Consider the following 17,875-nt stretch of genomic DNA (forward strand, 5'->3'; position numbering starts at 1 on the left):
CTTTCCTGAGACTCCCTCTGCCCAGACTGCTTAGGTCTGAGTCCTAAATCTGCTCTCAACTGTGACTTTGGGCAAGTCACCCAACTGCTCTGTGCCTTCATTTTCCTTTCTGTATACTAGGGGTTCTAATAAGACCTACTTCACAGGGCTGTTTGGAGACCAAATAAGTTAATCCATGTAAAGCCTTATAATGGTGCACACAGTAGGTGTTCCTTAAGTGTTAGTTATTATTAGAGCCGCTATCACTAGGTGCTTTGCAATAGGTGATTTCATTGACTCCCTACAACGACTCTATAAAGACTGTCATCAGCCCCACTTTTGAATTGAGGAAACCGAGACTTGGAGAGACCAAACAACTTGCCCAGGATCACACAGCAGCGGAGGCAGAATTCCCACCCCAAACTTTGGCCTTCCGACTAGCTGGTTAACAGGGAGTGGCCTCTAGGGTCTGAGAGGCAGGGCTTGTGCCTATTTTTGCCTCCAGAGCCAGCTCCTTCCACCAGGCAAAGGCCACTGCTCCAGTCCAGGCACGAGGTGATAAGGGCCCAGGTAATCACGAAGATGGCTGCGGAACAGCCAATACAGAAATGGAAACCCATCTGGGTGGCTGAGTCGGGGGAGGAAGGAGGTGGTGCTGGCAAGAATGAAAGAGTCCAAAAGAATTATGGTGAGGGTTTCAGAGAAGATCGAGAGAGGCGACAGTAAACGAAAAAGACCAACCTTGTTGACTTTGAAAGCACAGGCTGTGATGCCAACGACAAGGACAAGAGCCATAACTGTAATTGTTTACTGAGTGATTGCTGTGTGCTCAGCATACACGGCCGAGAGCCTCCATCTGCCCCGTCTCCTCAACCCTCATCTCGACTCTATGATGCAAGCCTTGGTAATGTTCCTCTTTTGCAGATGAGGAAACAGGCTCAGAGAGCTGAGGTGAAATGTCCAGGTCACACTCAGGACAGTGAAGAAGCCAGGCTCCAGACCCAGGGCTGTCTGGCTCAAGAGCCCCTGCTCTGCGGCACCACTGTGGTCGACAGGCTGACTGAGGGCAGTGGTTTTCAGATTTCATCACCAAAGACCCACCTTTCCCCTACGCCTCCCATGAGCCATATTCTTATTTATTTATTTATTTATTTATTTTTTGGTCTTTGTGTCTTTTTCCAGGGCCGCACCCATGGCATATGGAGGTTCCCAGGCGAGGGGTCGAATCGGAGCTGTAGCTGCCCACCTACACCAGAGCCACAGCAACATGGGATCCAAGCTGCGTCTGCGACATACACCACAGCTCACAGCAATGCCAAATCCCTAACCCACTGAGCAAGGCCAGGGATCGAATCCGCAACCTCGTGGTTCCTAGTTGGATTCGTTAACCACTGAGCCACGACGGGAATACCCCAAGAGCCATATTCTTTAATATGTTTCACCAAACTGACTGCACCTGTAACACACAGTTCATTTTCTTATGGAATAACTTGTTTTCATTTTTGGCTTTTTTTTTTTTTTTTTTTAGCTTTTTAGGGTTGCACCGCTGCATAGGGAAGTTCCCAGGCTAGGGGTCAAATAGGAGCTACATACAGCTGCCGGCCTGCACCACAGCCACAGCAATGCCAGATCTGAGCCATGTCTGTAACCTACACCACAGCTCATGATAACGCCGGATCCTTAACCCACTGAGCGAGGCCAAGGATCGAACTCATGTCCTCACGGACACGAGTTGGACTCGTTACCACTGAGCCATGACGGGAACTCCATCCTATGTGATAACTTGTATTAATATGTTGAACTGTTAGAATGCCATCCAAAAGCAAAAAGACATATATGGGGAGTTCCCGTCGTGGCGCAGTGGTTAATGAATCCGACTAGGAACCATGAGGTTGCGGGTTCGGTCCCTGCCCTTGCTCAGTGGGTTGACGATCCGGCGTTGCCGTGAGCTGTGGTGTAGGTTGCAGCCGCGGCTCGGATCCCGAGTTGCTGTGGCTCTGGCGTAGGCCGGTGGCTACAGCTCCGATTCAACCCCTAGCCTGGGAACCTCCATATGCCGCGGGAGCGGCCCAAGAAATAGCAACAACAACAACAATAACAACAACAACAAAAGACAAAAAAAAAAAAAGACATATATGGTTTAGTTGGGCCTGTGGGACGTCTCCAGCATTGGAGGCAGCTGGGAGATCCACACTGCTACCTTCACAGACCTCCTTTGGGCCCGGGGATCCCACGGGGGAGCTACTTGGTCAGGTCAAAGGAGGAGCGCTCCAGGCCAGAGCAGTTCCCACAGAGGGATGCGGGGAGGGAGCTCGGGCAGTGACCACGGAAAGAAAAGAGGTCACAGGAGAGCGGCCAGGGCACATCTTCTGAACTCCTAACGGTTTTTTGGTTTGGGGTTTGGCTTAACCCAGGTACTACCTGGTATTGACAGACGTTCTCTTCATCACAGGGTGGGTGGTGGGTGGGGGGGTAGGAAAAGTCCCATTTTACAGCGGTGGAGCCACTGCTGATTCTGTACCTCGAAGAGCACTGCCCACAGGCTCCTGTCAGCCAGTGTCTGTGCACATGGCTCATTTCTCCTACGGGAGCGTGGTCTTCTGGGGGCAAGAAAACCTGCTGGGTGGACACATGCGGATGGCTGCCGGGCATCCACATGCACGCGACATCATGCACAGCTCCAGAGGGACAGCAGAGCTGCTCTGAACCCTCCTTCCCCACCTCGCTACTCACACCCACACTCACACGCCCTAACCCCCGGCACTCATCCACCAAAGGAAGACGCCAATGACGTTTGTCCAAATCGTGTCAAGCAAGGGAAATGGGGGAGCCAGAGCAGGGTAGCTTCAGCCCAAGCAAATTCTGCTGCCACGGGAACCCTCACAGACTTGCAGAGACGCCCCACTCTCCAGCCCCTCGGGTGTGTCCTGCCCCCCACCCCCGCCACCTCTCACCTCCCCGGGTCCCCCCTCCTCCCTCAGTACAGCCAGGCTGGGAGAATTCTTCACCTAAACTGTGGGCACCGCATCAGTGTCCTGCCCACATCCCCGCCCCCTGGGGGAACCAGGCTGTTTCCCTGAGACTCGGGGCTCAGGAAAGAGCCCTCAGGAGGATCAGGAAATCTCCAGGGGGCCCTGAGCCCAAGTACAAGGAGCAGGCACCCAGGGTGGGCCGGTCACCCTCCTCTTTCACCCCCAAGTCTGGCTGGCTGTGCCACCCACAATCTAGCTCTACTCTGGCCTAGGTCACCATGAGAATCTTTTCACCTATGTCAGCTTTCCCAGCCAGAATGGGAGCAGAGAGAGAGGGAGAGCCCAGGTTTGAGAACAGGACGAGGCTCGGTTCAAATCTCAGCGCTGTCCCCTCCTAGCTGTGTCGCCTGGCGGGGTACTTAAGATTTCTGACCTTCCCTTGTCTTGTACGTCAAATAGAGAATAATAGGGTCTAGTTTTCCTGATCGTTGTGAAAAGTAAATGAGACTTAATGTATAAAAAGTATCTACTCCATGTCCCCTGGCACATGGTAAGCACAAAGAAAATAGTAACTAATGTTAAAGCAGGAGCCATGAATGCAAACATTTACAGGACCTATGAGGTAGCAGGCCCATGGGGCGCATGGCAAATCAGAGATTCCGCGATGGTGGAAAGGTGGCAGCTGCTGGCACCTCCAGCCAATGGTGCCCTGTGGAAGTGTGGGGCCGCTGGTCTGCAGTCACAGAGGCAGAGGGTTCTAAGGGTAGGGGTGATGACTTCTGCTTCTGCTCTTCTTGCATAGTTCTCAGTACATATTTCTAAAAGATGGAAAAGTCCTCCACTGACCCCCCTCTCCGCCCTCTGCTCTGATACTGGGCAGGGCAAGAGGGGTAGGAGTTTCCAGGTGATGGGGAAGAAGCTGGGGTGCGGCACAGGCCCTCGAGGACAGCCAAAAGGATCTGCTGGTACATGGCTGGTGGGGAAAGGAAGCCTCCGTTTCCACATCTCTCAGACTAGTCATGGGTGAGAAAAACCAGAACTGCGCACACCACTCAGAAGACAAGCAGACAGGAGTTCCCATCATGGTGCAGTGGTTAACAAATCCGACTAGGAACCATGAGGTTGCGGGTTCGATCCCTGCCCTTGCTCAGTGGGTTAAGGATCCAGTGTTGCTGTGAGCTGTGGTGTAGGTTGCAGACGAGGCTCGGATCCTGCGTTGCTGTGGCTCTGGTGTAGGCCAGTGGCAACAGCTCCGATTCGACCCCTAGCCTGGGAACCTCCTTGTGCCGCAAGAGCGGCCCTAGAAAAAGGCAAAAAAAAAAAAAGAAAGAAAGAAAGAAAACAAGCAGACAGAGACCATGGGGGCCTTTCACAGCCTGGGGCTGGGTGAGTGTGGGGGGTCAAGTGTGACTGTACCTTGCTGGCCAGTGACAGGCAGGGGCGGGGGGCCCGCTGGGGACTCTCCAGCTTGACGATGCTGATGAATCCAGGCTCCAGATTGTCATCATCGCTGGCGTTGCACAGGTACAGGGGGTGGGACTGCAGAAAGAGAGAGAGAGAGAAGCAGGTTAGGGAGGCTCTAGGGAGCAGAAGGCGTAGCTGTGAGAACCAAGCCCTTCCCCGCTGTTCTATGCAGGTGCCTGGCAGGTCTCCTGGTGCCACAACGGCCTTCAGGTGGCCTCACTGTAAGCTAGGGACCACCAGTTGTCATTTCCGGGGCGTTAGGGCCAAGGATACATGGAGGCGGGGGTGGATAGGAATGAGGGGTGTCCAAAAGGGGCCGTAGAGGAAGAACCTGCCACAAAGCAGTTCCAACAACCCCCGAGCCCCGCTTTTCCAAACTGGTCAGCAGCAAAGGGCTCTTCTCCTGGCCCCAGCCTCACTCACCTCCTGATTCTGCTCCCCAAATCCCAGGTTGAGAGCCCATATCAGTGCTTTCAGGATCTTGCCTTCCCTCCTTGCTCCCCCAGGGCAGAGCTGGGTACCACAGGTGCCTCCTGCCTCCTCGGGATGTCGCCAGGCGGCAGTTGCCATGGCGATTCCCATCTCTCTTGGGTCTTCTCGCTTGGTGCTGTCTTGCTCCTCTCAACACCCCCCTCTGCCCATCCTGGGATTCAGCAGGGTGCTGACAAGGAGAAGAACTCTTTGGGGATGAGGCGTGGCTGACAGATAAGCCTTGAAGAGCATGATTCCCCAGGGATGATGCAGAGGGGTGGGGCCAGCTCAGCTCATCTGCTCTGAGGGATGGCAGGTCCAGTCCAAGACCCTGAGCCTCCAGCCTGGCCAGCGCTGAGCCACGACTAAGGGGGAAGTGGGCCCAACATGTGCCAACAGAGCCCAGAGGAGCCCCTCATCCAAGGGACGATACTGCCCTCTGTACACTCGCTTCTCCTTCAGGCTGATTTTAATTCCCACTTGAACCTAATTTTCCCAGAGTGCTGGGAGAACACGGTGTGACTTATTTGGCCAAGGATGATCCTGCAGGTCGGGCTTTCCCACCCAGGGGAAACCCAATGTGTCCCGACCAGAAAGGGATGTTTACTAGGGAGCTGTCCAAGACGCCCTCTCTACTGCTGCTGAGTCCAAAGGCCTTCCAGAAAGAACCATCAGAGGAACCAGAGGGAATTTGGAATTTCTGAAGATGGGGATGAAGCTGATAAGGTCAATGATGGATTTAAAAGCACAGTCAGGAGTTCCCGTTGTGGCTCAGCGGGTTACAAACCTGACTAGTATCCATGACAATGTGGGTTCAATCCCTGGCCTCGCTCAGGAGTTAAGGATCCAGCGTTGCCGTGAGCTACAGTGTAGGTCACAGATGTGACTCAGATCCTACGTTGCTGTGGCTGTGGCATAGGCCAGCAGCTGCAGCTCCTATTTGACCCCTAGCCTAGGAACATCCATATGCCGTGGGCACAGTCATGAAAAGACAAAAAATAGAAATAAAAAAATAATAAAAATAAAAGCACAGTCACTTTTTGATTCCTCTCACCGTGTCACAGAAGTCTCTTGGGCCTCGGAGGGTCTCAATAAACATGCACTATCTGGCTTTGAATTGTATCGTTGTGAATACAAATCTGTGGGCAGGGGGTGTTGAGGTGGCAGGGAGTTCCATTCTTGCTTCCAGAAATTAAGGGCTATTAGTGTGGTTGTGATCCAGTTTAGTGTGGGAGGAAGGTTATAGGTGCCCCCAACCCCCAGGAAAAGACTGGGGCATAGGTTTGAAGCTGGAGCCCCCGTCTCCACAAGCTCCATCAGTCTGTCCATCTGCCCTATCACTTCTTCATTCCACCAACCCTGAAGGCCCCCTTGGTGCCGGGCCTGGTACGTGGCCTTGAGGACTTGACAGTGACTAAGACAGGCTCCTTGCCTTAAAGGAGCTCAGGAGACAAGCAGGCAAACACTATATTGTGATGGCTTTTTTTTTTTTTTCTCGATTTTTAGGGCTGCACGTGTGGCATGTGGAAGTTACCAGGCTAGGGGTCAAATCAGAGCTGCAGTTGCTGGCCTACACCACAGCTCACAGCAACACTGGATCCTTAATCTACTGCATGAGGCCAGGGAGTGAACCTGCATCCTCATGGATCCTAGTTGGATTCATTTCTGCTGAGCCGCAGGGGAAATCCCCTGTATTATGTTATGATGCTGGGTGTTCGTTCAGGGGCCTATGGGAGGGGGGAGGAGGGTGACTACAAATCCTGTGCAGGGAGGACAAAGGGACTTCAGTGCTTCCTTGGGGACTGAAAAGGTATGTGCTCACCCAGTGGACCGGCGGCAAGGGGGAGGGTCCTCTCCTGGCAGAGGAAGCAGCCTATGCGGAGGTGGGGGCACAGAAATGGGGTTAGAGAGACGGCAGGCAGTTAGGTCTGGCCTAGAGGGAAGGCTGGAGCGGAGGCTGGGGAGGCCAGTGAGAGCAGGGACCACAGATTTGCATTTGAGAAGGATCTCCTTGGTGGTGAGAGAGGACGGGCGGTGCAGTGAGGAGTCCCAGGTCAGCTGGTCCAGGGGAAGGAAGGACGTGATCCCTTCCTTCAGGAACAACACACAGCACCTCAGACGCCTACAGCTTCGCTTTCTCCCCTCCCTGCCCCTGGCCCAGCTTTCTCAGGATGCATCTCACCGGCCAGAGGGTCAACTGAGAGAGGGGAGAGTCCCTTGGAGAAGAGCAGTCTTTAGAAAAGGATTTGTAAATTTTTATTTTATCTTTTATTTTATTTTTGCTTTGTAGGGCCGCACCTGAAGCATATGCAAGTACCCAGGCTAGGGGTTGAATCGGAGCTATAGCTGCCAGTCTACACCACAGCCACAGCAACACAGGATCTGAGCCGCGTCTGTGACCTACACCACAGCTCACGGCAACGCCAGCTCCTTAACCCACTGAGTGAGGTCAGGGATTGAACTCGCATCCTCAGGGATCCTACTTGGGTTTGTTTCTGCTGAGCCACAACAGGCACTCCCAGATTTGCAAATTTTTAACCACCCTGCTGCCCCTACCCGGGCCTCTGCAAGGGGAACCTGCAGAGCTACATGGCAGGAGGATGCTGAGAAGGAGGGAACACACATGCAGTCAGAGTCCCCAGACTTCCCCAGTCCCGAACGAACAACCATGGAAGAAGGAAGGGGAGGAAGTTAACCATGAGTAAATACCTTTGGCATGCCAGAGCCTGTAGATGGTATCTCACTGTGAGGTAGGTGTGATCATTCCCACTTAAAGAAGAGAGAGAAGCTTGAGGCTCAGAGAAATTAAGGTCACACAAGAGTAGAACCTAGCTCTGTCTGACTCCACCCTCTGGAGTCAAGTGAATCCAAATGAACCATATAGTCACCTTGACATTGCCATGCAAATATGATGATGACCCTTTACAATTATGGAGCAAATATGGGGTGGGGGGGGCAGCGATTGTTCTAAGCACTTTGGTGCAGGAACTCTTTTTATCCTCAGAGCAACCCTGTAACTGTTCCATTTTAAAAATGAGGAAACTGGCGTTCCCATCACGGCTCAGCAGAAACGCATCTGACTAGTATCCATAAGGACGTGGGTTTGATCCTCGGCCTCGCTCAAGTGGGTTAAGGATCCGGCATTGCTGTGAGCTGTGGTGTAGGTCACAGACGCAGCTTGGATCCTGTGTTGCTGTGGCTGTGGTGTAGGCCGGCAGCTGTAGCTCTGATTCCACCCCTAGCCTGGGAACCTCCATATGCTGAGGGTGCAGCCCTAAAAAGACAAAAAAAAAAATGAGGACACTGAGGCAATGAATAGTTAAGTAGCATCCCCAGGATCACGCAGAAGAAATGGAAAGATGTAGGATAAAGTAAAAAAAAAGAAAAAATTAAGAACACACTCCATTTGACTTTGGAAACATGATAAACTTCCCCCAATTCAAGACTAAGAAAATAGGCCTTCCTAATTACACATTCCTAGAGCACCCGGGCCCAAGGACAAGTCCCCGAGACATTGGTGGTGACATCCAGGACTCTGTCCTCGGCCCTCCTCTCACTCTCCACGGTCCCCCTGGGTGACCCAGCCACTCCCACACAGAGGTGGTTAACTCCAAATGTGCAGCCCAGCCCTCTCTTGCGTTCCAGACCCCAGGCAGGACCTGGATGTTTCTGCCTGAAGAAGCTTAAACGAGACCCCTCAAACTCAGCGTGTTCCACACGGAACTAATCATTTTATCCCTCAAAGCTGCTCCTCCCGTGTTCCCGCTCCGAGGGACTAGAACAGCTCTCCACCTGTTACCCAGTCAGACGTCGTCTTCCTCGTCTCCTCCGACCTCAATTCACCCCCCGCCACCACCACCACCCAACAAACCCCAAATCCTAACAAGTCTGGCTCCTGGACACGTCTCTGACTTGTCCCTTTGCTCTTCCCAGCGCAGCCACTCTACCACAGGCCGCCGTCGCTGCTCTGCCACTCGATGAGCTCACCCCACTCGGGGCTCTCTACTGAGGCCACAGGGCGTGTCACTCCTCCTCTTTAGGTTCAGAAAGGGCTCCTCAGAGCTCTAAGCCTGCACTTTTATTTTATTTATTTATTTTGTCTTTTTGCCATTTCTTGGGCAGCTCCTGCAGCATATGGAGGTTCCCAGGCTAGGGGTCCAATCGGAGCTGGAGCTGCCAACCCACACCAGAGCCACAGCGACTCAGGATCTGAGCTGCGTCTGCAACCTACACCACAGCTCACGGCAACGCCGGATCCTTAACCCACTGAGCAAGGCCAGGGATCGAACCCGCAACCTCATGATTCCTAGTTGGATTCGTTAACCACTGCGCCACGAGGGGAACTCCATAAGCCTGCACTTTTAAACACAGCTTCCAAGGCTCTGCCTGCTCCAGCTCAGGCCCTCAGGCCGGCCTCACGCTTACCATCCCTCTTGATACCCCTCCCTGCTGGTAACCCATGCTCCAGAAATAACTCGTTCCATGTCCCCAAACGTTTTTGGCGCTTGCTGCTCCATCAGGAGAGGGAAGAAATTGCTCCTCCAGGTCCCCCGAGTGCGCAGCATTTCCACAGCCCCAGACTCACCCCAGGGTATCTTAGTTGTCTGCAGACATCTGTCTCCCCCAGGCTGTGACTGACCCCTCTACCCCGTGCCTGCTACAGAGATTTTAAAATTTTTTTTTCTTGTCTTTTCTAGGGCTGCTCCTGCAGCATATGGAGGTTCCCAGGCTAGGGGTCGAATCGGAGCTGTTGCTGCCGCCTACACGCCTACACCACAGCCACAGCAACGCGGGATCCGAGCTGCGTCTGCAACCTACACCACAGCTTAGGGCAACGCCGGATCCCTAACCCACCTAGCAAGGCCAGGGATCGAACCCGCAACCTCATGGTTCCTAGTTGAATTCATTAACCACTGAGCCACGACGGGAACTTCAGATTTTTAAATTAAATGTTGAATGTCTGCAGCCAGTTAACTGAGAGTTACCTATGGAGACAACACCATGCACACCAACATCCTGATAATGGTGGTTTGGGGAGAGGAATGAAAGAGCCGGTAAAGAGAGACTTTGGTGCTTTGCTTTGAGTACTTCGATCATAGGATAATATGTGGAGATATTGAGTTTTCTCTCGTGCTATTGTGGAAGGAAAAAAAAAAAAAGAACGAAAGCTACTTATATGTTGTTCCTGTCTTTGCTCTCCTCCCATTCCGAGAAGCTCACCTTCTACTTCCTTGATTCAGGGGCATTTGCCAAAAGCAAATGTTGCTAAAGACCTGTCTTGGCGGGAATGCGAGTGTCCTAAAGGCAGAAAGGAGTGTGTCAGTGGGGGCTGGGGTGGGGGTGGCAGGTCATCCGAGCCCCTGGAATCCTGAGGGGGAAGGGGGGCGGGAGATGCGTCCAGTTGTGGGATTCTGCAGTCTGCGCTCCAGGAGGGGGGGACCCCAAGGGCTGGACCCTGGCAACGTTGCTTTGCCCACCTAAGTTTCAAGGAAACACTTGCACTTGGACATTGGGCATGTTTGTGGTGACCTGTGTGAACGAGACTAAGGTAGCTCAGTCTTGGCTGCTCTATGAGGGGAGTTCCCATGAAAAGAAATTTCTATCCACCTAGTTGGATAGGACCTTGAAGTCAGGTTTACTTGGATAAAAAGAACACAGGCGTTCTCTTGTGGCTCAGCAAGATTAAGGATCCAGCACGGTCATTTCAGCAACTTGGATCGTTGCTGTGATATGGGTTCGGTCCCTGGCCCGGGACCTTCCATATGCCACAAATAACAGCCAAAAAAGAAAAGACAGCAGCAGGGTCTTTCTGGTATAGTCCTATCTGTGGCATGACACCCATGCTCACCACACTCTTGTCTGGTTCGAGCCTTTTACAGTGAGTTTCTCAAGGACGCATCACCAGATTAAAAACAGAAGCCAAGAGAAGGCCATTCGACCAGGGTGCTGTTCATCCCTAGCAGGGCAGTATAACACAGGGGCTGTGGCGTCCTCCTCCTCCAGGGAATTTTCAGCTGGGAAGAGGGCTCCTGAGAAGAAAACATCTAAATACATCTGCTTGCTTGGGATGCAAGTTCTCCTACTAATAAAGATGCAAACACAGATTTCTACATTGGCCACCTGTCCTCAGTGACACCTGGGGAGGGCCAAGAGAAGTGGGCTTGGAGGACTTGGGGAGAGTGGGGTGGGGGTGGGGGTGGGGGCACTGGAAACTTGGTGGGCGTAAGGACCAGTTATTTGCATCTTCTTGGAAGGTCGGCAGATGTGACCCGCCCCGCCCCCAGTCCCAGATGCTTCTGTGAGAAGCAAATTAAGAGGACTTGCCCTTAGGGTCCAGGACACTCTGGCTGAGAACTCAGCTTTGCACACACATTCTAAACACCTAAGGTAAAGATGTAGGGCTTGGAGTTCCCACTGTGGAGCAGCGGGTTAAGGATCCAGTATTGCCACAGGTGTGGCTTAGATTCAGTCCCTGGCCTAAGAACGTCCATATGCCATAAGTGTGGCCATAAAAATAAAAATAAAAAATAAAAAAGATGGAGTTCCCGTCATGGCACAGTGGTTAATGAATCCGACTAGGAATCATGAGGTTGTGGGTTCAATCCCTGGCCTTGCTCAGTGGGTTAGGGATCCGGCATTGCCCTGAGCTGTGGTGTAGGTTGCAGACGTGGCTCGGATCCCGTGTTGCTGTGGCTGTGGTGTAGACCAGTGGCTACAGCTCTGATTGGACCCCTAGCCTGGGAACCTCCATTAATTAATAACCTCCTTAATTAAATAAAATGAATTTAAAAAGATGTAGGTCTTTAGAGGTATGTGTTTCGTACTCTCGAGTCTGTTCTCTATGTCTCTGTCCTTCTCAAACTTATTTGTTCTGATTTTTGCCTTCCCTCCTCAAACAAACAGACCTAAGTTTCCAATACCGCCCCCCGCCACCCCCCCCCATTTACCTGTGTGACCTGGGGCAGGTTGTTACATAGCTTTGCTGAGCCTCATATTCCTCATCTTCAGAATGGAATTAAAAGGTCTCCGGATTATTGTGAAGCCTGGGGATAAGGGACCTTGAGTGCCTAGCATGGAGCCTGACAAGCTCAGTAAGTGTTCATTACACAGTAGTTGTTCTCGTGATCACATCTGCAATAATAAAATCCCTCCGTATTCCTGGAAGGGACAGAGCCCTCTCCACTTCTTCCCTGGCGATCGATCATCACAGTGCCTCTGAATGCCAGCGTGCCAAGGGGCACAGACCGGGACAGCTCATTATCCACGGTCACTTCCCTCCTGTGTTCAGCCCTCCAAACCCCACTGAACAAGCTCTTCCAGTTCTCAGCCCGCCTCCTTCCCATGAACGAGGCCATGTGATCTCATTACCTCCTCACAAAGGGCATTCCAGGGCTCAACTGAGCCCCGAACCTAATGCTGGTCTTACTTTATCCGTGGCATCTCCTCCTCTTGGGGCGTGTGCTTTTGCGAGCAATTCTTTACTGTCTCCTGGTTCCCAGCCACCCTCCTCCCCACCCAGCTCTGCTGCAATAATCTCCTAGTTCTCTGATTCCACATACAGACCTTCACCCAGGCCTTGGACAGGTAACTTTACTGCCTGCTACAATTTTGCCTTTGTAATCAGGAAAATTGGCCAGGCATCAAAGGCACCTTCTCCCCATTTCCTCTTTTCAGATTTTATAATCACCCTCTCCTGTGCAACCTCCATGACCTGAACTTGGAACCACCTGACTTTTATCTCAGGCGGTAGGACACACCAGCATCATAAAGTCAAGTTCCTGCAACTGGAGGGGGCTGGGAAAGAACAGATTGGCATGCTATTTCTGGCTCCCAGCACCAGAATAGTCTCTGAGGCCCAGTTTGGTCATCTTGCCCTTTACTTAAAGAGGTCAATGCTCACATTTGCAGATTAGATCTTTTTTTTTTTTTTTTTTCTTTTCAGGACTGCACCCACAGAACCTCCCTATGGAGGTTCCCAGGCTAGGGGTCGAATTGGAGCTGTAGCTGCCGGCCTATGCCACAACCACAGCCACGCCAGATCCGAGCAACGTCTGCAACCTACACCACAGCTCACCACAACGCTGGATCCTTAACCACTGAGCAAGGCCAGGGATCGAACTTGCAACCTCATGGTTCCTAGTCAGATTCTTCTCTGCTGCGCCACGACGGGAACTCCTCTGCAGGTTAGACCTTAATGGCAATTGTTTAGGCTTGGATGTGCAACTTTGAGGCCTCATTCCCATCCATACCTTAGCCTGCATCTCTACCTCTTTGGCATGGCTAAGCTTCCTAATAAATTAAATTGGGAGGCTAGGGAATTGTTGAGAGGACCTTCCCTGTATCTGCTTTGTTAAAATGCTATTACATTTACAAGGAAAACATATTCCTGCTTAGGTTCCTGTGTAGGTTTTTTGAACTACCGAAGATTGGTGGGATGAGGGCAGCATGACCTTGATTGAAAGGGACCAGCAGAGAGAGGATGGATGGCCGAGGCCTCCAGTATTTCCTACTTGATCCAGAAAACCTTCTTGGGGGCAGAGGTGCTGGTGAGGAAGGAGGCTGACAAGAGAAGAGCTGAAAGGATGCACCAGCCTCCAAGAGAAGGCAGGTGACTAAGGGAGGAGCTGAGCCCACTAAAGGTCCAGTCCGGGGATTTGCAGATTGAGGCTCTTCGTATTTGGTGAAAGAATGAATTAAACTCAATTTGCATCCAGCTGCCATACATGTTATAAAAGAGGAATCACTAACAGCTGGTCTAGACCTATAGAGGATGGATCTTCAAAACTTGCTCTATGCAGAGGAGGAAATGTGAGCCTCACGTTACAGATGGGTCATGGTTACATGGGGAGGTTGGTAAAGGAGGCTGAGGTCTCCTAAATTCAACCCGTCCTATCGGAGGTACCACCTGAGGTCCCTGACTACTTGGCCACGCCTCCTCCAGGTCAATGTGCTGGGAAGTATCATTTGGCACAACCACCATCAGCCAAGTACTATGATGCCGGACGGAGGGCTTCAGGACCCACATTTCTAGAATTTTCAAACTTGAGTCATTCTTAGCTACAAGACAGGAGCCAGGTCCATCTGCTCCTTTCCCCCCCTGGGCCCAGGCTCTCTCTGCTCAGCACCTTCAGCTTCCTTTTTCTCCCCTTGGGCTTATCTCATCTCTTCTAGCCACAACAAGGAACCCAGACCCAGACGCTGCTCAGACATGCTCTCCCAGTGAATAGTCCATGTGGTCTCGAATGAGAAAGGTGTGTCCTGAAATTGGAGGGCACGGGAGCTCAGACCCAGGCTGTCATCTCCCTCGCTGCCTTGCCCCGCAGTAGAGCCTTCATTCTTCAAGATAAAAATTCGTCTCTCCTTGTCTCAGATCATGTCCAAGCCCCTTGATGTAACTGGACCTCTTAAGCCTACAATGGCCCCATGGTGTGACTTTCTTGACCCCACGCTCTCACAGGGTCATAGGCAGAGTCATGAGCAGGAAGAAGAGTGGGCGGAGAAAGAAGGAGGAGCTAACTATCTTAGTTGCTTTTGAGATAAAAAGAAATCAGAGGACAACCTTATTGAGCAGTAACCAGACAGAGAGGAGAAAAATCTCAACCACCCAAGAGGTAGAGTTTTTGTCCATTATATTCCCATATAGAAACAGGGTTTGTCCTGACTCAGTCCAGAATCCCCTCCAGCTACGCATGAGGTTAGGAGCCAGGGAGAGGGAGCCCATCGAATACCATGTTATTTGCACCAGTGAGCTTTGGAAGGAAGGCTATAAAATAGAACGCCAAGGCTCTGAGGCCCACGAAGGTCAAGACCCAAGTCATGTGACTGGGACACTTATCCTCCATCAGGTGGGGAATTCACCTGCCTCAAACTGCTAAGAATCCTACCAAGAAGTCCCGAAATGTCAGCTGAGTTCTGCCACTCAGAGGGTGACCATTGTCATGGGGAGATTCTGCCACCCCCGCTCACCTCCATCCCATAGGAGGCATCATTTGAGATCCCTATTTGGCCGGGTCTTGTTCAAAGAGGTCCCCCACAGCAAGGGTGAGGTCTTGACATGGGTGGCAGTGTCGCAGGAGTAATACTGTCCCTCACATTTCCAGGATAAGGGTCTAAGGAAGCTTTGGACAGGGTTCTTCCCAGGAATGACCCTAACTCTTACCACAAAGAGGTAAGTTTACTCACTTAACCCACTGTGCTATTTGCAAGCAGCCGTGACACAGTCTGCTTCATTACTCGGCTATTCTCATTCTAGCCAAACTCATGCCGGAGACGGTAGGAACTGAGAAACCTGCCATAAACAAGGAGTGCTTGTCTTTAAGTAATTATTTAGATGAAGATTTTAATGCTTAAAAGGCCCAAGACTAAAACCAGACAATCCTTTTGAAAATGACCAAAGAAATGAAGCTTGAGGAAGTCAGATTATTTATTTAAATGTGCCAGAGGCGTATCACGGTTACCAGCAGAGCTACTCAAGCATTGCTAAGTGTGGTGATTTCAGTGCAAGAGTGTGAAATGGCTAAATTAATCTGGTTGCTACACACACACACACACACACACACACACACACACACACACACACTCCATGTCTTTTGGGCTCAGTCTCCTGCTCAGAGGCTGCCCTGCAAACTCTGCTCCACACCGCTGTCTTAGAAGCCCTTTGAGGGCAGATATGGCATCTAAAGGGGCCAGCTCAACCAAGTCTATGCTCAGGACTTAACTGTCACAATGTGAGTGGGGACGGGGTGAAGCTATGGAGTTTGCCTGACTGATCCCAATCCCCAGCTCCTGGGCAGGAACATACACTATTCCATTTACATGGCAAAGAGGAAAAGACACGGGGCATGGGCCTGTGCTTCCATGAAGAAACAATGGAGGGAAGACAGGGGCAGCTGTGCTTAGAAATGACATCAGGAGGAGGACAAAATGATTTCAAGCCACAGCCAACATAGATGCCCAGTCTCTCCTCAGAAGCCATTGGGGTTTGAGATCAGGCCAAGGAGGCTTCTGTTCAGAAGAGGCAACAGTCAGGAGAGGCTTGTGTTGGAGGCAGCCCAAGGGCTCCAGGCTGACTGCTGACAGCCCTTTGACCACAGCTCTGAACCCCCGTTCATGGGGTGGCCCTGGGGAAGAGGCCTGCTTTAGGGGGAGTGTTTAATGATTTGCCAGCAAAGAACAAGGCAAACAGACTGCTGGCAGCGGCCTAGATGCAACAAGAGGGTGGATTTTTATTCTGACCCACCATGCAGTCTTCTAGGCAGGGGATAAAAGAAAAAGGAAGACATGTGTTGCGAGAGCCTAGGAGGGACTGCCATTCGGGCTCAGCATTTCACTGGGTCTCTGCGGACGGTGCCTGGATATTTTGGCACTGGGGCCAGTTGGTATTTCCATCCTCTGAATATTTTAGTCATTCCTAAGAGCAGCATCTCTGGAGCTCCTAGGAACTAAAAAGGAAGATACCTAAGTGGCCGCTTATGGCAGAGTTCTAGGTGTTAAAGAGAATGAAGCCAAAAAAAAAAAAAATCACTGCTTTTGCTCTTAAATCTTTTACAGGAAATGGAAAAGATGGGAGAGTAGGTGGTTCGCTGCTACATTCCTTTTACTGTCTCTTGCCATGAAACTTTCCCCTATTTCCTCAGCTCTAGAGAAAAAAGGGGGGGGCACCTTCCTTCCCCCTGTGAGCCAAAGACTCCAAGCTCTAAGCCCTCCAGCTCCCCACCCCTTTTTGCCCTTGACCTCCTAGGCTCCCCAAACTGGGTCCTTCTTCGGTCCTCTCACCAGGCTCCAGTCCCCCAGATTAAATGCTTTCTCCCATATAGTCTCCTAAAGTGACAGATTCTCAAATTCCCAAGTGACGCTTACCTCTCACAGTTAGTCGTACCAGTGTTCCACCTTCCACAGGGTTTCTGACCCACCCTCCTACCCATTTCCTCCAGCAGAAGACCTGGTTCTTAATAGATGTCCAACAAAACACTAGTCCTTTCCTCCTTCACGTCAAGTAGCTCCTGCGCACCTTCAAGTCAGGGACTGGGTCTTATTCATCCCTTAGCACAATGGCAGGTGTATGGCAGAGGTTGAGAAAAAAAAAATGTATGTTGAATTTTCTGTTTTAATAAACAGGGTTTAGATATGTTTGGTGGTTGCCTTGTCATCTGATCAGGATATGGTTATTTTCAGATTTTGGCTTTCTCTTCAGAAATCTTTATATTCCCTATAAGTTTGAGTCAGCTTTGTAGTATTTTGGCCTCTTAGCAAAGAAGAGTTCTCCTCCTTCCCTTTTATATGATGCCTAAAGCTTCTCCATAACCCTGAACAAAACTCACTTCTTTCAGGAATAACTTCCTGCTTAAGCACCCATCCCCAGATACTTCACTGTCTTGCCTCAGTATCAATGTGCAGAGTCAAGCATAATACTCAATGCATTTCTCTGCCAAAAAAAAAGGGAATAGTTCCTGATCTCGAGACTAAAACCTGACAGTCATGCAGACACCTGCTCATGCACAAGAGTCCTAAGGCCCTTTGCGAAACAACACACCGGGATTGAAAATTCATGGAGCACGGCACAGACATACCGGAGACCATGGAACAAATGGGTAGACCAGCCTACTCTTGCTAGGTCGCTCTTGGAAGTACTCTTCTGTCACTCTCTTGTCCTTTAGTCTATCTCATAGATCTGATGGGGGGGGGGGCTCCTCCTGGGCAGGAGCCATTTACAGACTTGTAAAACAATTTCACTTACCCATCATCCCTATAAATTCAAAGAAACTCTTGCCCACCACTGGCTTTAGGCCATCGTGTTGGCTGGGTGTCTCGGGTGAACTTCAGCCCCTACCAAGATTTTATGAGGACTTGGACCAGTGATCTGCATGGAAAAATTCAGAGTTGATTTACTCCCAACAGTATTCCATATTTTTTCGGAGTGGGTCTTTTCCCTTACCTTTATAAAATAGAATGAGAGATGAATTATATTTCCTTTCTATCATCTTTATACC

The 17,875-nt window shown here is 51.1% G+C and overlaps 1 protein-coding gene across 2 annotated transcripts in view; it reads right to left on the reverse strand.

Annotated features, from left to right (window-relative positions):
• Window positions 1-17,875, reverse strand: part of RNF43 (ring finger protein 43) — a 62,520-nt gene that overhangs the window by 13,260 nt on the left and 31,385 nt on the right. Inside the window, exons 1-2 of one of the 2 annotated variants that reach the window (XM_047758007.1) lie at window positions 7,596-7,676; window positions 4,368-4,490 (exon numbers count right to left, since the gene is read on the reverse strand). In XM_047758007.1, coding sequence (XP_047613963.1) covers window positions 4,368-4,490; window positions 7,596-7,604 — 132 coding nt within the window. In that variant the 5' untranslated portion in view covers window positions 7,605-7,676. Of the gene's footprint in view, window positions 1-4,367; window positions 4,491-7,595; window positions 7,677-17,875 lie in introns of those variants that run through there. The other variant, XM_047758006.1, reaches the window with a different exon arrangement.

Source organism: Phacochoerus africanus, chromosome 14 (assembly GCF_016906955.1).
Source record: "Phacochoerus africanus isolate WHEZ1 chromosome 14, ROS_Pafr_v1, whole genome shotgun sequence".
Taxonomy (NCBI): domain Eukaryota; kingdom Metazoa; phylum Chordata; class Mammalia; order Artiodactyla; family Suidae; genus Phacochoerus; species Phacochoerus africanus.